Source organism: Aptenodytes forsteri, unplaced genomic scaffold, assembly GCF_000699145.1.
Source record: "Aptenodytes forsteri isolate BGI_AS27 unplaced genomic scaffold, ASM69914v1 Scaffold227, whole genome shotgun sequence".
In the NCBI taxonomy this organism is placed as follows: domain Eukaryota; kingdom Metazoa; phylum Chordata; class Aves; order Sphenisciformes; family Spheniscidae; genus Aptenodytes; species Aptenodytes forsteri.
Window position 1 is genome coordinate 3,690,057 of NW_008795365.1, and position 25,487 is coordinate 3,715,543.

General features: G+C 38.4%; 1 protein-coding gene across 1 annotated transcript in view; it reads left to right on the plus strand.

Annotated features, from left to right (window-relative positions):
• The window catches only part of SLC10A7 (solute carrier family 10 member 7), a gene marked incomplete at its 5' end in the record, with an annotated part of 150,493 nt that overhangs the window by 48,166 nt on the left and 76,840 nt on the right, over positions 1 to 25,487 (plus strand). Inside the window, one exon of the mRNA XM_019472334.1 lies at positions 2,053 to 2,091. Coding sequence (XP_019327879.1) covers positions 2,053 to 2,091 — 39 coding nt within the window. The remainder of the gene's footprint in view (positions 1 to 2,052; positions 2,092 to 25,487) is intronic.

Below are 25,487 nucleotides of genomic sequence, written 5' to 3' on the forward strand. Positions count from 1 at the left end.
TGAAGAGAGTGAGTGCTACAGTTCTTTGTAGCAGACAGAAATGTAGCTGTCGCTCTGCACACAAAATCTGCATGGGGAGGAGGGGACCATTAAGTTTCCTCCCAGCCTTCTGGTGTGGAAGTGGAGCCCAGATGCTTCTGTCTTTCAGATCTTAACAGTTTATTTACACTGTTTTATATAGCGAAGACTGTTTTGCAAGGAAGAGATCTTTAAGTGTGCTTAAAAATGGAAGTCTAGACCCTCCTTCAAGGATTCAGAGGCAGGACGTAATAAAAGGGACCTTTCTGCATCTTTATCAGATTGAAGTGGTCAAATACAATCAGTCTGTGTAAAAGAATGGCACATGTCCAACAAATACCAAAGAGACTTGATAAACCTGATGGGTATTTTAATATAATGATAATAGGAGCCTTAAGAGGGATATATTAACAAAAGATACCTACAAGGACATCTCCTGTATTGAAACTGATCCCTTGCAGTAGGTTTGTGTGCATGGGTGTAATGTGTCTCACTTCCATGTGGCAAGAGAATCAGCTGCACAGCTTCAAATACAAGTAGAAAATCCTGATTTAATTCACACTTGTTGAAGAATTGTTTTAAGTAGTACTCGCTCTTGCTTTCAGCTGTGATCTCTGGCAAGAGGAGCTGTTTGGACTTGTGCCTCTTTTTTTATGTTCCAAAAAGGAATGCTGATGAGGAAGAGGTGTTAAAATATGTTACTGTAGTTTACAACTGTCAACTATAATGTTTTATTTAGCTGTATCTATTCAGATGCTCCCTCCGCAACATGGAGTGCCATATGCCATTGTCCCTGTTAGTAAGCAAGTCGGCAAAGGTTTCCCAGTCTGCATTTGTTTTTTGTATTTGGGCCACTGAGGAGCTGCGGTCCAGTGCCATCTTTTATTGATAGGGCCAGCAGAGGAGGATTCTAATGAAATTATCAAAGCTTTGAATTAATTATGAACTTGAATAAGAAAGCTAAGCTCTCTAGAGCCAAGGATCTCATTACCCATTCATTTTCATTGCATCCTCTTATGGAGCAGAAGGCAGGTTCAGCTACAGCTCCTACCCTGATTTTGGACTTTATTCAAACTTGCTAAACTTGCTAGCATCCACTTGTTATTAATCTGTGGCTGGAAGTGTCCAGGGTGATTAATTTGGCTCTGCTCTAAATCTTCATGTAAATAGTAGATATCCCTCCTCCCTTTCCTCTTACCTTTGCTGTGTAGCTTTTCATCGTCAGACTGGCCGCCATACAAGAGTTTCTGTTCTTTCTTGGTAATTGGGGAAAGCTATTCAAGACTCAAGTTTTAACTCCCTGGCATTTAATGAGTTAATGTTAAGAAATAATACTGCTACCTTATATGTCCTGGATATTTAGGTAAGCACAAACACTTTTAAAGTCATTATCAAAATTGTTTATTTTCTTATTTTAAAAGACTATGGTGTAAAAAGTAACGATTAGATATTTTGGCCTCAGAAGTGTGGGGTTATTGTGGGGTGATTTTGTTGGCTTTTTGTTGTTCCTATTTTAAATTTGTTGGTCAAACTACAGATACTTCTGAATTTGTCAATGCTTTATTATGATGAACAATTAAATCAGTTTGCTTGCCTGATTAATATTCCATTCAAAATTGTTAAAAGTCTGTGAAAATGCAATGTTTTAGTTAAATCAGATTATATTTATTTTAATTAATAGGTCAATATGTAAAAATGTTTCTGGCAAATTAGAACAAAAGCAGTGAGACCAAGCTTCTGTGTAATATTCCTAGTTTTTGTGGATATTCCTCTTAAGTCTACCGGCAAGGATTTTCTTCTCCTCCTGCTTTTGTCCGTTTCAGCACATTATTTATGAATGCATAAACTAGAACCTATCAGTCTTCATAAGTTACAGGCCACTGGCAATTTTTTAAGCAGTGGCTAACTGCCTAATGGTCTCTGTGTATGTGTGCATTTGGAGAATCTAATAGCTTGTTGGGCGGGGGAATAACATTTTGTTCTTGTACTATAGCTATTTTACCATTGGTGATATTTATCTTTTTCTCTCTTCAGGCAGCTGCTATATTTAATTCTGCTTTTGGAAGTTTTTTGGTAAGTAATGCATTATTTATAGCAAGTGCTTTAATAGTCTTATTTTTAACAGTATCATCGGTGTGTTTGTATCTTTCACATTAGTGTTGGTGGAATTCTGCCATTTAGCTGGCAAAAATCTCAATCGTCTTTCAATTTATGTCACCAAGCCATTAAATACAGATATTACAATTTCTTTTCTCTTTGCTAAACTCTTCTCAAGAGTAGTGAATAAATTGTCTCTGCTCATGGTAAATTAATAATGTGTAAACACATCTTAATTTTCTCCTTAATGGGTTAACAGAATCTATTATTATGCAGATGTTTCAGACATGGGCATCAATATATTGATTTTTCTAATAAGGCCCATCAAATACTCATTATTTTCTATCAAGAGGCCATGGATTTTGAAAAGAAAACATGACCCAGCTGATCAGAGAGTAGATGCTAATTTACTCAGTGACATGTCATTTGTTTAGCATATTTCACTGTCAGTGAAGCCACTCAATGTCTCTGAGGAACACACTAAAATAGCTAGATATGGGAAAGCAATCAATCCAGCTGGAAATATAACAGTTTCTGTAAAAAGCTAAAACAGTATTTGTGGGCCTGGTGGTCTACAAAGATTCAGAAAGGACACCGTAAAGAACACTAAATAAATATATTTATAATGAAAGGAAGAATAGATTTCTCTTATTGATATGTTGTTTAGAAAGACATTAATGAATATTAAATACAAATTACTTTATATGTAGGCAAGCTACTGTAACTGATGTTTTATTTATTTAGGCAGCTAATAATTGAATTTGTTCTTCTTTACTAAAATTTGTGCATGTTTAGAAGTGTGCGTTTGCGATTCTAATCTTGTGTCCCCATTAGGAAGACTATGATGTATAAAATGAATGAATGACAAAAGAATTCAAATTAGGAAATTAAAATCAAAACTGCAAGCAGGAAATAACTTACTTTATGCATAATTGTTTTATGAAAAGCCGGAGTTTGGGAGTTTAAGTATGTAAAGCTGTACTGCCAAGAGAGAAAGTTGCGTGGCATTTTGAAGAAAGTTGCATGGCATTGTGCTGCTGCTTTTTTGAGGGACCAGGTTAAAGTTAGGAGGGTAGATGTCAGTTTTATGGGTATAGATGACCATTCACATTTTTAAAATATCAATTCCCAAATATTTGTTCCTTTTTGTCACCTATCATGTTCTCCTCCAATGGGAAGAAGGTACTTTCTGCCTCAAACTGTGGAATCCCAGTGTTAGAGCAACTTTTAAGTCTATGTATGTGCGTGGCATTTCTCTCGCTGCTTGGCACAAGCTCCGGTTTCTCTGCTGTCCCTAGCTTTCAGTTGAGGAGGTTTCCTTGAATACCCAAAGGCCTCGGTTCAGCTGTCATTAGGAGAATGTCTTTTGACTTCAAATAGGAATTTAGGCCCCAGAGCATCTGACTACAATGCTGGCTCCTAGTAAAGCAACACAAACACATTTTAATTTCTAGAACCTTGTTTGTGGCTCTCTGAAGAAATCTCAGTTAAAGAAGCTGAGCTAGTTTGTGTGTTCATGTAATACTCCTGGTTTTGGTCTTAGTTTCATGGACTGATCATTGGAAAGTTCCATTTACATATAATTACCTCATTTCACTTTTTATTCACTTCATATTTTTTTTGAAATCTTGGAGCAGCGTTGCAGTAAACATTCTTGTAAAAAAAATTCCCTGGAAAGACTTTTCAAAAATATTAAAGATCAGCTAGAATCAAACCACAACACCAGTTGATTTTTTTTCTAATTACTGATTTTTTAAAAAATAAAATTATGAAGAAAGTGGCCACTATTATGTCACAAATACATACAAACACTTAGACACTTATTGTGGTATCCTAGTTTGAAATCATGATTATGTAAGGAATATGTATGTATGACAAAATAAATCACAAATATGTTTACTGAAAGCTTTGCTCTTACGGACTTTTCCAGTTACGCAGTTGATGGGATGAACCTTATGACTGAAAATGCAATGGGGTGGTAGTAAGCCAGGGACTGTAATAAGCAGTCAGAGTTGTTTACCAGTTTCACAGTGCTGTAGGTCTCCATGGCCTTTAACTGGGTGGCTCCTGAATGTCACTAGTATGTCGTCACTTACTTTGTAAGTTTTCTGTGAACAACTGGTGAAGCATTAAATATATACACATACACACTTGTTTGAAGTCAAAACTGTTCTATAAAATATGAAAATAATTAGCCTGTTTCTGAGAAGATAATGGAAGGTCCTGGTGGTGTTTTTGGAAATCCACCAGTTTATAATGGTGCCTACCTTACGGGCTTGGCTATAGGTGGAGATCCTATTTCCTATATCTTTAATTCATGATGAATCTAAATCACATTTGCATTTTTCTTATTAGTGTCTGATGATGTGCTGTCTGTGGATGGGCTTAGATGTAGTTATATACCTATGTGACCATAACCATATACATGTCCTGGAGATAATTTGGAAGGATCTGACCATTGGAGAGGCTGCAATTTTTCTTATGTTCCTTGTCTTACAATGTGTAGCACATGGGTGGGTTGCTGCACTTGTGGGTAGCCCTGACAAAGCCAGGAGGACAGTATGTTGTCTGTTCTCAGACTATGCCCTGTGGGCCAGTGCCTGTGTATGATACTGTGAAGCAAGCTGATTTAAAAGGGCTAAAAGATGTGCTATGCTTTTAAGTCTTTTTTCCTTCTTTTTTTTTCTTTTTTTTTCTTTTTTTTTTTTCCTTAAGACTAGGAAATGGTCCTTGAAAAGTTAAATTAAAATAAACTGTGGAACAAAATGTCTGCAGGAAAAGACTCAGCATAATGTTAGAATGATACTGAGATGAGCTTATTCAGATGAAAAGGAACACGTGATAACACAAAATGTAGAAATACCAAATATGTCTTGATGAGCAGAAATACACTTAGATTAAGCATTTGGAGGTGTTTTCACTGGTAAGGAGATTTAAAAAAACTACCAACCAACCGCAAAGTAATTCCTTTTAAACTCTACCAAAGCCCATATTCCTATAAATATGCAGGCAAAACAATGCATGGAGATACTGTACATATTTACACTTAGTTAATAATGTCCCAGGTCTAATTAAAACATAGTGTTTCAAAGAACTAATTGTTACAGAAGAGTGTTTTTATGTAGCTAGATTAGTAATAACTAACGATAGATGAATTCAATTTACATAAATTTCAGCCAAGAGAACATTTAGAATCATACCACAGAGGATTGCTTTGAGTTGGGTGGATAATGTCATTATCTCCTCCCCTCGTTTAAACAGTTTGGTTTACAATAATTGTGGAACATAATAAGTGATTTCAGTTTTTCCTCTTAATGGGTTTTTAATAAAATCTGATAGCGTTTTACTAATACTGGGTGGTTGGTTATCAGCAAGGTTGCTACTGTAAAGCATGCAAATACATGCTAAGATCTGCTGAGATAGAAAGCACTGAGGTAGCTGCTTCCACTTGTAGGATAGGATACTTTTGCACCTAAAGGCTAAAGAAATTGTCTGATATGTTAAGTATGGGTCTGAGATTCTTAACATTGTATGCGTTACCATGCTTCCTGAGCATTTATATTCTGCTTCTAAAGGTTGTCCTGCAACAGAAAAATAATGCTTGTTAATGTCCAAAGTGCAGAGCAGTAGGCAGGATATTGCAAAACATGCTGTGCTGATGATTGTTCCATGGTGTTTGCCTGGGTGGCTCAGCTCTTTGGCTTTAGGTTCACCAAGGCATAGCCTGTCATTGAGGCTGTTCTTGCACTGAAGTGGAGACGTGCTCGGTTGAGAGCTAAACTCAATTTGCAGTGACAATATAACGCCATGTGCATGGAAGAAGGAGAGGGCCTAAAGTCGTAGAAGAGGATGTTCTCGCAAAATGCTCTGCACTGCTAGACTAGAAACATCCTTGTCTACCTCTCTTTCTCTTTCTACCTCTCATTAATCTCCTTTATGCTTGAGACAGTGGGCTTGGAAACTCATGAGAGTATCCAGCTTGTGATGTGAGTGAATGTTGTCTGATTCTTTGGTGCCTTGGGGTTGTGAACAGTAAGTATGAAAGGATCAGCCATCAGCTTCACCTTAAACAAAGAACTGTAACCAAAATCTGAAGGTCTGTTGTGACAGGAAATCAAGAGGAAAAGAGAGAGTTTAGAGGACTCTGCTCTGGTGACCATGGCACTCCTGAAAAAACAGAGCAAAGGGCAGCCAAAAATGAAAGTGTTGGTTGAGACTTCTTATGATGCTGTCTTGGATTAGCTTCGCTTCCTCTATTGAAACCTATGGGATGAAATAAGGCATGTGTCCAGGCTACAGAAGTCAGTTTGAAGGAAGGAACCTATTTCAGGTGCCCATCATTTCATTAATCTCCTTTTTTCAGATTAAATATGTATGGTTTTGTTGTTTTATCTGACTATCTAAGCGGACTGAGCTGGTTCATATTGTTCAAAAACTCAAATAATTTTTGGAGCAGCCACTTGGCTAATCAAATTAAGGCTAGTGTTTTATTTACGTTGTCTTCCAAATGAAAGCTAAAGCTAGCAGGGAATGTGAAAGTTAGCTTCTCACATATACACAAAGCCTAGTTGGTTAATGAAAATGTATGGAATTCTTATCTGCTCTGCTTTAGCAGGCATAATGATTTACACAGCCTGACAGCACTAGTGCAGCAAGTAAATGCATTAGTCATAGTGTCCATTTTTCTTGCAAATTTGTGACACAGATTTAATTATGGGAATGACCAGCAACTTACAAATCTAATTTTGGTAGGCTGAGCCAACTTTTTTATTTTAATAACAATGGATTTTTTAGCAATGATTTCATTACTATTTAAAGAAATCTACCCGTATGGAAATAACCAATTGGCTGAATTTATTTACTTTATTTTACCTTAATGGATGTTGAATGGTTTAGGTTTATTTTGGTTTTTTTATTATCACTTTTTTATCTTAGTTATTTATAGGATAAATATCATTATCTGGCTTAATTATTTCTAGCACAAACATTGTAAATATTTTTCTAAAATCAGGCAAATGTTTGTATACCTCTTTGTTCCCTCTTAATTGTGTCTTTGCAGTATGAAAAGGGGCAGAACAGTCATCTGGGATTCCCTTTTTGCTGCGCTAGCTGTTTAGAAGAAAATCTTGCCAGGAAGTCTGTTCACAACAGGTGCTGAATTCTAGATTCAGTCTTGTTTAATTTCAAAGCGGAGCTGCTTTATGGTGTGCCACCGCGCTCTTAGAAGTGGTCTCCTCTTCCTCTGTGAAGCAGTACGGTGGTGCTGCTGGTCTGTGCTCCGAATTTGATTTGGGTAGTTCTCGAAATCCTGAGCAAGTTCTCCCTCTTAATCAGCCACTTGGGAAGCCACCTCAGCCTTGAAGGATGGGTTTTTGCATGAGTGGAAGGGAACGGCAGCTCTTGGCAGCAGCGAGTCTTTGGACCAGATATTATATGCCGGGCAGGAAGAGTTTGGATTCCGTGGAATTTAAATAATCTTGGGAGCCACTTATGTTGCCTTACTGTAACTTTCTCTTATTTTGTGGCTGGTGCTTGTTTCTCTCATTGTTATTTAACATCCTTATTTTGATTTCTGCTAGCTTGATCTGAAATCTCAGTGTAAGTTTGGGCATCATCAGCTGTTTCCAGATCTGCCAAGTAACATTTTAAAATGTGTAGGCCTTCACTCCTATTGCGTATTTGTGCTTCCAGTGTATAGTATGCTCGGTTTAATACCTAAGTTTGAGTTAGCTTGTACTATTTTGGTACAAGCAAGGTAGAATAACAAAGCTCACTGTGACAGAGACCTGCTCGTGTGGGCTTAAGAAAAGAGCCCGTGATACAGATGATTATTTTGAGGGATGGCTAGGCATGTGCACCCATCCCAGTATTCCCTTTTCCTCTGCCACCCCCCCACCCTCCCCAGGCAAACTGACAGAGTGGGTGTCAGTTAGAAACAGATGCAGAATTTTTTACAAAATTAAAAAAAGTCTGCTTGTCTATGAGTAATGCTGAACTCCTTTAAAATAAAAAAGGAGTAAGTAGAAAGGTACAATCATCAGAAAGTTAAAAAGAAGTAAATGAAATCTTGCTGCCAAGAGACTGAGAAATCAGATGGGGAGATAACTGGAAATCTGAGTATTATAACACCTAGATGATGTGTGGTCTGTCTGATGACACAGTTGATTTGAAAAAACCAGTGAAGTCAATAGAGATTTACACAGCCAGCCAGGGCAGACTGGCTGAGAACCAGGTAACAAATAACAGCCCTGCTGTTGGTTATCTCTGAAACATTAGGGAGAGGGAGGGCACGCAACAGTAACCAAGAGGAAAGAAAATGTGCTGTTAAGTTCTCAGAAAAGAGTATCCTCTAGAAGGCCAATGATTAGTCTCTGTAATTTTTTTTTTCAATGGCTGAGAGGAAAATGCATTGAAATCTACACAATAACAAAAAATGAAACTATTGGCTGTCAAATGTTTATAAATTACGTGGGCTGTAGCTGGTCTCAGTGCTTTCTTAGTTTTCCCATTAGCTTTTGCTACTGAGCATTTAATTCATCTCCTTCAGTCTTATGGGACTCAAGCAGCGACTTCTTCCAAAAAAAGTTTATTTAAAGGTAGCAATAAGTAGGCATTAAATGTATCTCTTTGCATTCTCTTTGCAGCCCAAAAATACTTCATTACTATCTTTTTAAAGATAAATATTCTGCTTTTTCCACTTCTTCATATGACAGCTAGCAGTAGGTAGGATTTTTTTCTTGCACCTACTTTTTTGGTCAGCAACCCCATCTAGTGCTCTTGCTTGGTGTGGTACTTGGTTACTGCTTTTGAGACAGTACACTGAATCCCCACCTGTCTCATTGTTACTGTTCTTGTGGATTAACAGGCTCTCAGGGAAAGAAGCAGCTGAGGATATATGTGCAGTAGCATTTCTTGAGTTAGTAAAACAAGCAGCAGAAGTGGAAGTTGCTGGAGAAAATTCAGAGGCGGAATTCAGGGTGTTTGCTGCAAATCGGAAGGATAGCGTGAGAGTTCAAGCAGCTTTATTCTTCCAGTCCAATCGTTACTGTTCTTGTGGATTAACAGGCTCTCAGGGAAAGAAGCAGCTGAGGATATATGTGCAGTAGCATTTCTTGAGTTAGTAAAACAAGCAGCAGAAGTGGAAGTTGCTGGAGAAAATTCAGAGGCGGAATTCAGGGTGTTTGCTGCAAATCGGAAGGATAGCGTGAGAGTTCAAGCAGCTTTATTCTTCCAGTCCAATTGTCATTTATGAATTGCAAAGTAGAAGGGAGTGAAGTTTCGGGAGCTAAAACTGGGCATTCAAAGTACCTTAAATCTTATGATCTGACATATTTCTTCTGATCACGTAGTGTGGGGAAACTGGAAATGAAAGTGCCCTCAGACTGACTATGGTACAGTCATCTCTGTTGTTAATGGAAATTGAATACTGGAAATTTAGGAAAAGCTTGATTCCATTTTAAATGAATGCTAATGAATAATAGAGTCAAAAGAGTATGTATCTTTGGTAACTATCATTTGGAGAACATCTAGAGGAGGAAATGTATGTGTTATATATTATATAATCAGGCAATTTGTTGGATTAGTCCAATCCACATCTGTGCTGATACACAGTTTTAGCATAAAATCAGTTTGTTGTCTAAGACTACTTTTGCCATAATTTGTAAAATTCATCATTGCCCTCTTTACTGTGAAAATATAGCGTTTTTGTCAAAAGAATATACTTGTTTTGGGCTATTTTTTCTGGTTCTGCTTACTTTTTGTTAATGGTCAGGACTTGAAAAAAACCAACTGCACTAGGGTGGAACTTGTGTGAAGATGATAATATTGAAAAGGTCCTGGTACTAGTTTGTGATGTTTTCTTGTCTTCCGTTTTGCAACGGTTTCCTGTCTTTTTACTCCGAGACAAAGAAAGTAAAATTAACAGGAAGAAATATCACTAGTTCTGTTGGAAAGTAAGATCAAGATGTCCGACCTCTAGTTAAGTCACTGAAGTTTGTATCATGGGATGATGTCATATCACTTATTTGAAATTAGTTTTAAAAAATGGTTGCATTGAAAAGCTGCTCTATTTTTTTCTGACAAATACTTGGAGAAATACTTCCTCATTTTGTTTAAAAAGGCAAACATTTACACTACAAAACTTTGAACAATTTATTTTTAAAACAAGGTATTTAAAATTCTTGCAAATAATTAATTGTGTCTGTGGGAACCAAATGTTTGAATTTATTGGTTCTTTACGTTAGGTAGGTTGGTGCACGAAGGAGAAATTGAGAAGGGAGGTAGTATGAAAGATGATTTGGTTTTTATTTTGCCCTCTCTGCATTATCTTTTAATACTAGAAGAAGCAAAACGGCATTCCTCTAGGGCTGTGGTTGTACACAAACATACAGTCTTTTGGCCTGATTTAAGGGCAAATGTTCCCTGCAGAAAGATTTGGAAATGCACAAAATATATAATTTTCTCCCTCCCCTTTAAAAAATTAATCAAAAGGAAATGAAAATGTTTTTAAGATCTACTGTTAATGTTATCCCCCAAAGTTTTAGCTTCTGATTGAAATGGAGCAATGATCTTTTCTCTGTCCTGCAGCTTTTAGTCCCCTGCATGTGCTGGGGCGCGGGGGAGTGGAGAGAAATCACCCCTTTGTTTGAAACAGGGGTATCTAAACCCCTGTCTTCTGCTGCTTCATTAGCACTCTGAACTAGTGTTGCTGCAAGGAGTCATTTCACCTGGCATCTGTGTTTGTTATAAAATACACCTGGTATGCTAAGGAGTCACCTACGTGGATGCAGTAATCCATAATGGAGCATGGAGCTCTTTCTCCTTCTGTGTCCACCAAATGTGGATTCAGCAGCTAGCAAGAGTTGAATTCTAGAAAGTAGTATGCATGTTTCATGACATCCCCTTACAGACAGCAGTATCGGTGCTGTTTGCTATGCAAACCTTCTTTTACCTTAAGTTGACTCTTCAGGGGAGGAAAAATATCCCAAACACATTAATTTATTAAACTTCTTGATTTTTGGCCCAGAACAGGTTAAAGCTCTGCCTGGATTTGGATGGTGGTTTTTCTGTGGCTCTTCTCTATCTGACTTAGCAGTGCCTGTTCAAAACTCGGCAGTCCGTGAATCAGCTGTCATCAGTCTATTGGGGTAAAAACAAGAGGGACGTCATTATTACTATAAGCTGAGTGGCTGGAAACCATTCCCCTTGCTGTCAGGGTGACAAATACTGTCTCAATGGAAGTGCCAGAGGTTAGGTCAAAAGCTTTCACAAAGTCTTTAACTAAACTAGCAAGGAAGGCAAGGTTATCATAAAACTGGAACTTCCTTTGGAAATTTGTGTTTGTTTAGTATTTATTACTGGCCTTTTAAAAGGCAGTTTGGGGAAACCATCATGATCCTTCACTATAAGACAGCAATAGTTCATGAATTTTTTTGAATGGCTGTACTTGTGTTGTTGCTGAGAGGCTCCCTTCATTATTATTTTTCCTTAGCTTCTTTCAAAGTATCGAAACAGCCTACAGCTTTCATCCTTAATGGCACATATTTGGAAATAACGGTTATTGTGAAGGAGGGGGAGAAATATTTTAATTAATGGTCTGTCATTACCTGGCTTCTTTTAACACTGTTCCATCAGTGGAGTAGATTTTTCATTTTGACTTTATGTAAAAACAACAACAAAAAAACCCACCCACCCCAACAAAACCCAAACCATCTTGGAGATAATTCCTTCGCCTGCCTTGAGACTCAGGCTTGCTCATACAGTTTATCACCTTTCTGGCATGATACGTGAGCAAATTCACCTCCCAGCATCTTCTTTCCTTCTCCTTCATTCCAGTAATGATAAGTAAATTGTTTATTTGTTGCTTCTACTTTTTAAAGAAGATTGTATCACAAAATTCCTTTTCTAAAATATTTTCTTGAAGGTACCTTTTTGTTCAACTCCAGTGTAAGGGCTTGTTGCAAGAATGGTTATGTGATGTCCTTTCCTTGTTAGTTGGTGGAAGGTCAGACTAGATGGTCATCTGACTTGTATCTGTGAAAAAACTCAGTATGTTGTACAAAGCGGGGTCACACCTTGAAAAGACTGTATGTGAGCTCTCACAGGGTGAAGCATGTGAAAATGTGCTTTTTTTTACATCCAAATAAAAATAATTCTTTTTACTTGTATCTAAATGTGGTGACCACCCCATGTCAAATAGAAAATTTTGTATGTTAATATATGAAGATGGGATGTTGTTTCTACGTTTATAAACCATGCTTCATATTATCTCCTGGTTTTCAACCAATGTCTTGAAAGCCCAACATTGGACACTTTCATTGGATACCTTTATTCTCCTAGTGTTTAACTTGACTGAGACCGTGCATGACTAGGAACAGCTTTTTTGCCTGACATAAACCCACTGGATGAAAGCTGCATGTGGTGTCACCCCCTCTGCATACTCTTTATATATCACTTTGTACTGTGGTATGATACAGGTGCTAGTGTTGATGCCCACCTGAGTGGAAAAGTCATTCTAGCTTCTTCCTCCTGGTGCATTTGGGGCATGTACTAATGGCCTGAAAATGCACACCTTGTCGTGCTTCATTGCTTAATTGTGGTCTAGTTTCTTTCCCACATTTTTACTACTGTATGGAAAGTGAGTGTTAACTATTTGAAGGAGAAATATATTACATAGGATTAGATAACATGAATAATGTGAAAGCCAGGATTTTTTGAAAACTCAAACCTTTTAATAAAATGCAATGTCAAATATATGAACATGTCTTTCAAGAAATGATCAAAAAACATGTGAAAAGTTTCATATACTTTTTAAAGTCAAATAATTATCCACCATCATACAATTTTTTGTTAGATGGACAGTACAAAGATGAAAGAAAATTTTATAGATAACATTGCACTTCACAGCCGACTGAAGCAGGTGTTAGAAATGCAGATTAAGTATACTGACTAAAGACTATATAAATTTGAAGTGAAAATGCCACTGGTTTACTTGCAGTGCCCTGCACATGTGACGTTTCAGATAGTTAAATTATTAATTTTATTGTGTGAGATAGTGCAGCAGTTAGAGAGAAGTTCCTTGTGCATTTAGGGTGCTTTTTTTCCCTGTAATCGTTTTAACGGTACATTGCGAGCAGCTAACAGGATTTGCTTAATTGTGTAAGTTTTGCTGTTGAAATAGAGTACATAATGCAGCTAGGTATATCTGTAGTGTAAGTTTATTTGCCAATTAGGTGTTTTACAGGAACATGCAATGCAAACACACAAATGTGGGTAAATACAATTTCTATAAATAAAGGAGACTGAATGTTAGTAGTGTTGCTGTATAAATCCTCAGACACTAGGAAATCTGTGGTTGGTCCTTCAGCACACTCCTGTCAAAGTGGTATAAGGTGTTAATTAACAGGTCATTCTTTTCTGGACTTCATAGGCTTTGCGTGGACATTATGCTTCATGATAACAGGTGCCTTACTTGTGTGGGTGGTGTGAGGCTTGTTAGGGTTTTGGTAGGAGGGCATTGGGAGAGGGGTGAGGGTGTTCTCTCTTCTTCCAGCAACTCAGTAACCTGCTAATAAACTGTACTAGCCTGTGAATTTAATTTTGTCATGAGTTATCAGATGCCTGGAGCTAGTAATCAATCTGTAGGTGGTCTAATTCTCAGATAAATTAGAATTGGAAGTGGATTGGGAGATAGAATCTCTTAAAGTGAGGAGCGGTACTGAGGCACTTGCTCAGCATGAGGGACAGTCAATTTTAAAGTGAGGAGCGGTACTGAGGCCCTTGCTCAGCATGAGGGACAGTCAATTTTCTTCTCACTCTGGACTGTTGTGAGAAGAGGGTGGTAGGATCCCTGCAATAGCCTAACATCTGGCTAGTGGGGGAGACAATAACAGGGACATGGTGCTGTCCTCCATCACCTAGAATGACGGCAAGAAAAGGACAGCTTTTGCAGGATTTTTTTGTAGTAAGTAGTCCCTGGATCTGCTAGTTCTAAAAGTATGTTGTCATGAAAGAACTGCTTTTTTTTTTTTTTTTTTTTAATAGGCAGTATTGTTTTGTCCATCAGCTCATGGCGTGTGGTATTTGCATTGGCAGCAGTTCTGCTCAGGCTGGAGGAGCTAGTCCATAGTCTGTAAATACCCTGTATATGGTTGAGAAAGCTTGGTTGTAATGACTGGAACAGATATTCACGTATATGTCTAATGCTTCCTGGGAGATAGACAGCATGCAGCTGGCAAACCAGTCATTTGAAATTTGAAATGGTTTTAAGTGTTTTGCATGTATCTACTTTATTTTTTTTCCATAAGAACAAATAAATCCCAGATGTTTCACTGTTTTCCATGCACCTCTACCCATAGGTGCCTAGACTTAGCTCTATTTCTCTCTTATTTCTGATAACCGGTGCTTAGAGACACGCATTTTTTGTTCCTTCAGTGACGGTCATTGTATCCTTCCCTGTGCTACAGAACTGAGTTCCCTACAGTGGGTGCAAAATCATATGAAGTCGTATGAAGTCCCCAGAAAGACCACTTGGTGCATTCGTAATACAGATAATGCACTATAATGAAGTAGTTAGCAAAATAACAATGAAAATTTTACTCTAGCCTTAACTCATGCATAGCATTTCAGTAAGATTTTTCTGGTCGTTGACTTTGAGAAACAGCTTCTATCCATCTTTCTTATTTTGCAGGCCAATTAAAGCAGAGCAAAAGACTACAGATAGTTCATTTTATAGACTGTGTAGTGGCCCCAACAAAAAACTATTACATGAATTCATGTGTAAAATGTATTTATTGTTATTGCTTTCCATATTTTTAGTAGGTAGTTAAAAGACAAGCTAAGAGCAACACTGTAACACAAACAGCTTGCAAAATAATAAAATCTAGGTGAAGCCTAATATTTATAGAGTACTGCCTTATTGCTTTGTTTAGTCACTCAGTTAATAAAAGTACAACTATGGTTTTGCTGCGCTCTTTTTTCTTTTTTTTGTCCCCTCCTAATTACAGTGTGGGCTTCCCAGCAAAGCTGGCCTGTCTGCCATTTTGTCTTCCAGTTCCAAAATCCGATCAATGTGTATATGTATTCAAGTCAGAGAACTAAAATAGAATTTCATCATTACTATCTCAGTTTTCTTACTCTGAAGCAGAGTTAGTGGGGGGCTGATCCTCCCCTCATTCATAAAGATCTGTCAAAATGGGATACGTCACTCCAAAGACATTTGGAAAAATATATTATCGGAGTCCTGCTACATCAAACTGTGGCATAATTATTGCACCATAAATGCTTGTAAAGCATTATGCTGGCTCCTTCTTTTATTTTTCAATCTGATTTCTTTTAACTCTTGGGATTAAAATTGTCATTCTAATTCAGACAACAGCACAGTCCAGTGCCAGCTGAACTTGTATTGAGAACATCTCAAGCCAGTGTTATCAAATAATATACAGAAAACTATATCGTCTGTAATATATATTGGAGGAGGAATGATTTGTTTTATTTGCTGTTGGAATTATTTTAAAAGCTATTAAAAACTCTCTACAGCCTCTTCCAGATAATTATTGTGCATCCTTTTAGGGGTAGAAAAGGCCATCACTGATAGAAATAAACACTACGATCTTATCAATCTGTTTCATAAAGCTGTTCAAACACCCTAGATTAGCGTGATGTAGACTAAGACTTCTAAGCGCATGTTTTGCCGCAGTGGTAGTCACTGTCTCTAGGCTGTCCAGATAAATTTTTGGTTATATACTTGGTGCATGGATTTCTTAAAGTCCTGTCAGAGTAAGGAGGAGTTTCTTCCTCTTTGGAGAACTAGCAAGAGGGAAATCCAGCAGTCATCAGAATTCAGTCGAGCGCTGACATGTCCAAGCAGATTAAAAAGAGGTTTGTGACGGAGAAGGGTTTTGGGACAGCCTTGGAGAGTGGGAGGTCTAAATTAAGGTGATATATTGGAGAAACATAAGTGAGAGAGGGTTGGCAGATCTCTGGGGAGTGCTTGGATTGTGCTGGCTTCTGTGCAGAAGGAAGAACAGCAAGTTCTGGGTCAGGCTGGACTGGGGTTACCCTGAGGCAGCCCCTGCCTGGGAGCTCCTGTTTCAGGAGGGTGCACGCACCACAACTGTCCTGCACATTCCCTCTGCACGATTGCCACACATCCTCTGCCAATCTGTTGTTCTTGCTCCTGTGGTTTCTTCTTGTCATCAGAAATACAGGATGCCTCGTCCATGTAATCATTTGAGAGCCAACACTAACATAACGTGTTTAAGCTGAGATGGGCACATAGCTCTTCAGGAAGAGTTCATCAAGTAAGAGCTGCTATAGTGATAAACTTTTGAATTAGATTTTCCAGACTGATTCTGTTACAAATATCCCAATAGAAAAATAATTGTTTTATGACATTATATGATAAAGTTCTTGAACTGAACTCATAGGGAGTTCAGTTTTCATGGATAATCAGGCAGTAATCTTGTAGAGCCTTTGGACACTATCCTCCAGGTTTTACAGGGAGTATCTTAAATCATGGTGAAAAGCTAATCAGCAGGACTAAGATGCTGAGGCATGCCTTGTGCCATTAGGATTCTCTTTCTGATCACCTACAAATTAATTGACTGAAATATTTTTTCAATGGACACTCAGTAAATTAAAGAAATATTTTGAGGTACTTTCCTGGGTTTATAAGTACTATATTAGCTTCTCTAGTGCCTGAGCTTTGTAATGGAGCGTCAGTCCTTCCTGCCACTTGGGAACTGTGGTGCACGTTGAGTTATGCATGCCTGGCATAGTGAAGGTGCAATGTGGGTGTATTAAAAGCACGTGGACAGAAATGTTTTTGAAGCTTTTTTCAGAAAATTATATTCTAAGAATTAGGGCTTGGTTATGGAAGGAAGGTTTTCCTGCCTAATTGTTTTGAACTCCTTTTGAGCTTACTTCCATTCTAGAACAAAAGTGTGGAAAATCGTTATGCTAAATGAGTACACAAATACACTTGTTACAGCGTAAATGTATCCACACCTAGAGTTACCTTAGATTAGCTATTGCACAAATGCCTGAATTTAGTCTGTATTACACAAATACCACAAGCATCTCAAAAGGTTGTGTTCTTTCTGTGCTTACCACTGGCATGTGCAAAAGGGGATTTTTGCACAGAGATCTAGTAGTTGTGCACATAACTGAATGTTTTACATACAGAGCTATTAGATTTGCACTTAAAAGTATAAATATCAGTCAAGCACACAGCTTTATCAGCTTAGGCCATAATCTCATACAGTATCTGTGCTTACAGTAGCATCTTGCATAGACAACACTACTATCAGGAGCTGGACTGCTGACTGCCCATCCCATTTTATAATGTGTTGAACACCACTGTACATGCATGAGTTAAGAGAGATGGGGAGAGAAGAAACCTTTTCAGTATAATTCTTATGACAGTATCTTTTTAGAGACTGGTTTTTTTAATTAGAAATACTCAGAGGTTTTATTGTGTAAATTACAGAAGAAACATTCCTGAAGTCCTTAAGAAAGAACCATTCTTTTCCTCTGCATCATGATAAATGTAGCAATTGTGTGTGTATACTAGAATAGATCATATTGAACATCCCCTGAGCTCCGTTTGCAGACAAGTCCTATCTCCACCATGACAAAATTCCCGTAAGAGTTTAAATTATTAATGCCCTGGAATCTGCGGGGTTCAGCAGATATGTTCAGTGTTATTGATGGCAAACTTTATCCCTTTATTCCTAAGACACATAATGAAATAGGGAGTCCCTCAAATAACTGCATTTCATGTTTAGGCTAATTTTGTAGAGGCGAGTGGGCTTTGCCTTAATGTGTGTAAATACAATTTTTTCTCTTTTACAGCAGATTGTGTGGTAGATGGGAATGAGACTGATTTGGCACTAATTTATGAATCCTTCTAGCATTCTCTGTGTGCTGCACCCTGTGCGGGCAAGATGCTCTAATTACACTTACTCTATATAATGAGAGCTTTTAATGACAATTACTAATTGTAGTTACGGATGTTTAGGGACCATTTTTTTCTAGCTTAAGATGATATATTGACTTTTACAAGAGAAGACTTTTATTTTCACTTTATGCAATATCTGTCCTTCCTCCCTGCAGCCTTCACAACTGATAGGCTGACTGGTGAAGCTGCTAAGTGTAGCCACAGAGAATTATTGTTCAGTTAATTTAACTTCAGGAGATACAATTTTTCCACTGTTTTTTATTTCTGAATTCAAATCTGCACATTCACATGTTCTTTTTCATAGCAATTTAGTATTTGGAGTGATGTTATACAAGTTGTATTTGTTTTATATAACAAGATAAAACTCTACTTCACACTGAATATGTCACTGCCATGTTAAGCAAACACATTTACAAAAGCTTCATTTTTTCTCTTAATGTACTGGTATAAATGACATTTTAATACGAAGCTGTCCATTTTAAATAGGAGTAGGTTTAATCTTTGTTCCAGTTTTCGATTAGATTAATTATAGTGGCAAACAGCGAGTCCGCTCACAGTCCCAGATTGCAAAGTTGCTTTACATAGGGCTTGCTCACTTTTTTTTAGTAAGGCTGTGAGTATACTTCTCATTGACTGTTGTCTTTATATATAAAAACAGATTTGGGCAGCTTCCAGTTTAGCGGTCACTTGAGAAAGTGAGCTATCAATAATTGAAAGGTTAGTTTAACACTTCTGAGGAAGAGACTGTTTAAGAGATTCCCCCCCCCCCTTTCATTTATTGGGGGGGTTTAGAGGTATCTTTCTTTGCTTTGGTTCCTGCTGCTGGCAGTCTTGTATTGATATGGGAAGTGAAGCCTTCTTGTAATTCTAGGGAAGCAAAAGAAGAGAACACGAGTATTGCCTGTTCTCCTTAGCAGCACTTACGGCTGTTCATTTCCCCATATCCCCCGCAGCTTGCAGTGTCTTCCATTGTCCTAACACAACTAGCAGTGGGACTGGGCTGGAAGACAGATCTGGTCTGACTATTAAAATAATCCTTTCTATGTTTATTGTGGCTTGCTTGTGCTTTGTTGTGTTTTAAATCCTGACCATGGCAGTAGTCTGGTTTATCATACAGCTGTCTTAAGTGAGAAGGTGGTATTCCAGGAAGTGGGAACATGAGTAAAAGGTTGGATGGAAGAGAAAAGAGAATGGCAGCTTCTGGAACTCATTTATAGCTGAAGACAACACTTAGGTAATCAGACCATGAGAAAGATTGTCTGTATACTCCCTTATTTCTGTGGTCTACAAACCCTGAGGCCTTAAGTCTGATCTCAGTATTTTACTAATAATGTTTATGTGTACTTCACATTTAATTGCTAATTCTGCTAATGTGGTAACGAAAGGCTTTCATGAAGTCAGTTCAGGTCTCCAGTAGAAGGAGCCAACTCTTCTGCTGTGTGGCACAATTTTCAGAAGGAGCTTGTGAAATTAGAGGCTTAATTTGTCACTCTGTTAGCACAATGTATCATTGCCTTCTCAAAGTATTGAGTGTATGCAGATGCTTTATGACTGAAGCATTGCAGAGGCTGATGTCTATTATTTGAGTTCATACCTTTGGACTTACTTGGACAACCAAAAGTGCACAGATAGTAGCTGATACAAACAGCCTGGTTAAACATAAAACAACAATCATCTCCTAGGACCAGTAATAGAAAGCAAGAATCCTACTTCTCCGTGTTCTGGCATTGGTTCATAAATACTTGTGTGACTGGCACACAATGCACGTTGTGTTTTGCTGTATAGGCTGATTGACCTGTGCCTATGACTAAAATGGAACAGGTCTGGGTTGCAATCACCATGGGTAGACACCTGCCTGCCATGATTGGATCCAGTCTCTGAATCCCACCGGCTTATATACTCCTGGGTGTAGACTGTGATTAGTTTTGCTTCCTAGCAAAGGACCTCTCAGTTACATGTCAGGTTATGCTTGATCTCCTTCTTGAGTAGAGGAAACCTGGCCCCCAGGCTATGGAACTAGGATCTTAGTCCAGAGATCAACAATACATAACATGGGTGCTAAAGAAGAAAGTGAGTGGCACGCACAAGGTCAAGTGCTGGGGGGCACAGCTTCTTAAGAAAAGAAGACTTTTCACTGTCTGTGAAAAGTGACAGCTCCCAGTTTCTGTTTCCCAGTAAAACTCGCAATTAGTAGAAATTGCAAGAACCTCACATAAAAGTAAGATTATCAGCATCTTGCTCTTGCAAAGGAGCAAATCTGGGTTGCTGAGTTTCTGAATAGACTTCCATCTCTGTGAGCAGGCTTAGCCTCTGATTTCAAACGTGGAAATGCAGCCTGAGAGAACACCCTTACAAGGATTTTGGCCCAGGCTTAGCCAGCCTGTTCTCTATGCTGATTATTTTTAGTCTATCTCACACACACCCTCCCCTTATCTAGTGATGAGTTGAGGCTTTAATTTTCTAACTACTCTTAGCAGGAACCACTTGTCAGGAAAGCAAAGAATCATAGACTTCAGAAAATGAATTTCTTATTCACAAGTCTTATGCAACAAGAGAGTTACCCCTGGAAAACCACAGACTCCAGTTTCCTTGTTCTTCTGTCACTGCTTCTGGGAGTCTTGCATTTGTGCCAAGCAGGTTTTCCTGCCTTCTTGGCTCAGTGGGCATATTTTTTGGCATTGTTTGACGTCTATTGCTTACAAAAGAACCCGTCCTTTCAAAACTGGCTGGTTCCCAAGTCTCTCTATGTACTGCAGATTGGGTAGTGCTTTCAGCTCCCAGCCCATGTCTTCATTTCCAGTATTCTCTTCCCAAGCCTTCCACCTATATGTAATTCAAAGTCCATGCCACAATTAGTGGAAAATACGCTGTTGTGCTGGAGAGGAATCCTTCTGCACTGGTGTGTCCTGTTTGCTCTGTGGCCACACCGTCCACTTGGTGTCGGGCCTCTGTAGCACGTGGAGGTTTCTGGTTGTGTTGGCAGAAGGCAGTGGTGGTCAGCATAACGGTGGTAGCACTGTGGATCGTGAGTTGAAGCTCTCTTCATGATCATCCTTAATGCACAGGCAAAAAAGCGTATCACAGGGACTACAGAACCACTACGAGAATTATTGTGTATGACAACATAATATTTGGAAGAAAATTTATTTTCTTATATGCTTGAATTATTTTTTTTCTTGGTTAACGGAAGTTTTTCCTCTTAAGGAGGACTGAAAATATGTCTGAAAGGGTAAAACTGAGTGTGAAAACCATGCAGGGGTTAACTATGTGACCAGAGAGAAACACTTCCAAGTAAGTCACAGGAGGAGTTAGTAAACTTATCTGCTAGAAATGACATCTTGGATGTCTCGTGTCTTCTCTAGGGAGCTGTCAAGCCTTTCACTGTAACTGTGAAAGGATTAAAAGTTGTTTCTGTCTAACAAAGATACGGTAGCCTTTTCAGGAAACAAGTTGGTGAGCAGGTTTAAGGTTATTTCCTTTGCCCAAGCTTGTCAGTATAACTATAGGCTGTTAGGTCAGAGACTGTTGGTTTTTATGGTACTTGCCATAGTAAGATCTTTCTGTGGGGTCCCGCAGGAAACTTGAGTGGTGCAAGTTTTATTTTGTACAGCCCTGAACAGTGATGAAATGGCTGGGAGAGGGGTATTTTGTGCGATGCTTTCATAGAGTTTATGTAGTCAGTCAAACCAGAGTCATTTTACCATGAATTTGGGAGCATTAGAAATGCACTGACTGCAATTGGTTGTTTAGGTGAATGGAACTGAAAAAGTGAAAAAACATCAAACAGGTCAAAAAATGAACTTGACCTTTTAAAAGAAATGTTACGATTTGGGAGCTAATCTTGTTGGGGAAAAAAAAATGGAGGCAGGAAGATGGGTTCCAAAGTGGCTTAAAATGGGCATTAGGCAGTTTTGTGCGTTTCAGTGATGACATCCCAGCTGTTCACAGTTCATTGCCGATGCCTGGCAACATTGAAGAACACTAAGCTTGCTTTGCTTGCTCTGCTGCTTTGATAAAGCAAGCAATGTGCTTCAAATGCTGTGGTTGTGTGGGATTATACTACATGTTTCAAATAAGGGGTAGCTTTTCCTAAATGTGTTTACTCGTTCACTTCAAGTTACCCTGTATTTTGAGAGTTCTTTTGGTAGATAGAGGCAGGGTGCTCAGAATGACAAATGTTCCTGTCCAGCAGCTGTCAGGGTTTTTTTACAGCCCCCCCTTTTTTTTTTTACAGCCCTTTCAAAAGGGAAGTGTGATCCAGCAAAATGGGATTTTCTTTTTTTTTCTTTTCTTTTTTTTTTAATCTGAGGTGCAATTCCTCACTGACTTCTCTGGTGACAAAGCCAGTTTAAGAGGTGACAACCCTGCTTTCAGCTCCTCTCATGCTGCAAAAAAAGGTGCCAACACGTTAGTTTCTTGGGCTATGTTTTAGACCAGGACAGTGAAATGAGCTGAGTTTAAAAACAAAAACCTGGGTTTTATTTCCCCCACTTGGATCATATTTGTGATCCATTTTAGAAATTATCTCCTGTGTATGCCTGAAGAAGAGGAGATGGTTAACTGTGGCTAAAGGAGAGGAGGCTAAGGATAACAATTTGTTAGTCAGCTTTGCTGGAGGAGACTGAAGTGAAGCTGTGCCTTGTGTAAACTTAAAAGGTAGAATTCTGCCCTGATGAAAATCAATGGAAAAGGTGCCAAAGTGCAAGGAATTAATGTTTTGCTACAAAACATAAGGGTTAGAAGGAGAAGTTGCTTTTTTGGGGGGTTGGGGGGGGTGGGGGGTGTTGTTTGGTTTTTTTTGGTAGTATATTTTGAAGCTTATCTTGTTAAGTATTGAAGTGCTCCAAGCTATAGCCAGGAAAAAACAACCAAGCACAGTTCATATCACTCTCTCATCGACCTTACGTCGACCTTATCGCTCTCTACAACTATCTGAAAGGAGGTTGTAGCCAGGTGGGTGTCGGTCTCTTCTCCCAAGTAACAAGCAATAGGATGAGAAGAAATGGCCTTGAGTTGCACCAGGGGAGGTTTAGATTGGATGTAAGGGAAAATGTCTTTACTGAAAGAGTGGTGAAACATTGGAAGAGGCTGCCCAGGGAAGTGGTTGAGTCACCATCCCTGGAGGTATTTAAAAGACGTGTAGATGTGGTGCTTGGGGACATGGTTTAGTGGTGGACTTGGCAGTGTTAGGTTTATGGTTGGACTCGATGATCTCAAAGGTCTTTTCCAATATAAATGGTTCTATGATTCTATGATATTTCATTCTAGTCTTGAGAACTAAGTGTGGTTAGAAAAATGGAAATGCTATAAGCTCATACACTTACTCTTATACAGTCTTTCTGATGATGTCCTTCTCGTGGCTCTACTGGATTCCCTCCCTGGACCACATGACAAATGTACACCATATTCTCTCCTTCCATAACTAGGATGAACGTCTTCCCAGCTGGAGAAATGTTACTGCTTTCAAACACCTTTTGCTTGAATGGAACACCTGCAAATATTTTTTAAGATAAGGTTACATGAAATCACTTAATTTTCAAATGCTGAAGTTAAGAGTTGAGATACAAAATAGTACCAAATGGGGATATAAATATAAGTAGCACTGTTAATATATTGTCAACACTGCCTTTTTTTTTTAAGTTATTTAAGATCTTCCAGTTGCATTTTTTATATCTGTGAGATATGTCACACAGTTTGACAGTGAAGTTAAGACTTGGTAATGCTTCTGATTACCAAGGGCATGGATATTACAGGAAAGGGTCCAGAAAAAGCCTGCTAGAGTACTCAAATCAGATGGAGCCTGAACTCTTCTGGCTTTTGTGCAAGAAATCAGAGGAGAAATGCCCTTTGTGAGTACCAATGTTGGATCAGTGGAGTATGGGCTACACTGCTCCAGAGGGGACCTCTTACCTCTCTTATCTGCTGCTTGATGAAGCAAAGTGGGGGAATCTTCAGTCCTCATTTATTTATGGACAGGTCATCTTATCCCCTGAAAGATGAATAAAGAAACAGTCTTTTCTGTATTATTAATTGTTAATATGAACTGTGACATGCATGTGACACAGACAGTGTGTTCTTTGTTTCTCTTAGTAACCAGCCTCTTATCAAATGCCAGTTCTTACCTTCCTAGTGCTCAAGCAATGGCAGCCAGCACAAAAATAATGCATATTTGACGCTTCCTCTTAATCCATCGTCTTTGCCAGCCTGTTACACACAATTTTACATTAAATGCTTTGAATGCTCTGGGTGTGCACTTTGCAAAGTCTTATCTTGTGCTAGATCTCAATACCTTGTACTTGAATTCACTATATAAATACCTACTGAATCCATTCTCTTCTGGAGCATATGAACAGATAGGTGCACTTGTTCACTTCATGCCATTACGGTTAACTTCTGTGACTCTGACTGTTAAAAATCCAGTAAAAAAAAAAAGGGAACCAAACCAGACAAACCCCCTCATACATCTATCTGTCTTTTGGCTTTTTTTTCTGTCCTCTGGGATTTTTAATGTATGTCTCATAAGCCAGGTTATAGACTTTTGGAGGAAGAGACTGCCTGATACATACATACGATTCGCTGCACATTGGATTGTCTAACCATTTAGCACTACTGTAAAACAAATAATGCAAATAACTGTTCTAGTGCTGAGAGTCCCCTGTTAATTTGTAGGTAAGCACTTATATCTTCATTTTTTTGCTTTTGTTTCTCCTGTATGTGTGTATGACGGTTGCATACAGATGAAATAGGAGACTGATTAACTGGCAGTGTAGAAGAATCAGTGAAACCAGCTACTCTGGCTCTTTGACAACCATTTGCATACTAAACTGCACAAAAAGGAGAGGTGCTCTTTAGTCTGTTTCAGTCACAGCAGCCTAATGAATTGTCCATAGCTATGTAAGTTATTAAACATAATTTGTGTTTGAGGTTTTTTTTAAAGAGTTTATTGTATTCCCTTTAAAGATAATCTGTTGGTGCTTTGGTACAAAAAGGAGGATTTGTTTTCACTGTACCATTAAATAATTCGAGGTTGTGCCATTTCTTTTTAACCTACTTGGATAATATTCCTTTTTGGCATTTCATTATACAGATAATATTTGATGTGAGAGAGAGAGTGTTAAAATTGTGTACAAGAAGAGCATTTAAGAAACCCCATTTGTTCCTTTAATTAACGTTTAGCTGCCTGTGTTCTTTCCATATGCAATCAAGACAACATTTAAGAAAATACTGTGTTCATATATGCCATTTCATAGAGGAAAGACAAAGAGAGTTTGCCAGGGCAAAGGGCAAGGTCATCAATTTGTATTCACTGAATGTGACATATATTGCATAAAGAGGATTTGATCAAACCTTTTTAATGTACTTTGTTCAAGAGGTTGAAAGGAATACTGCTATAATTGTCTACACTGTATTGGCA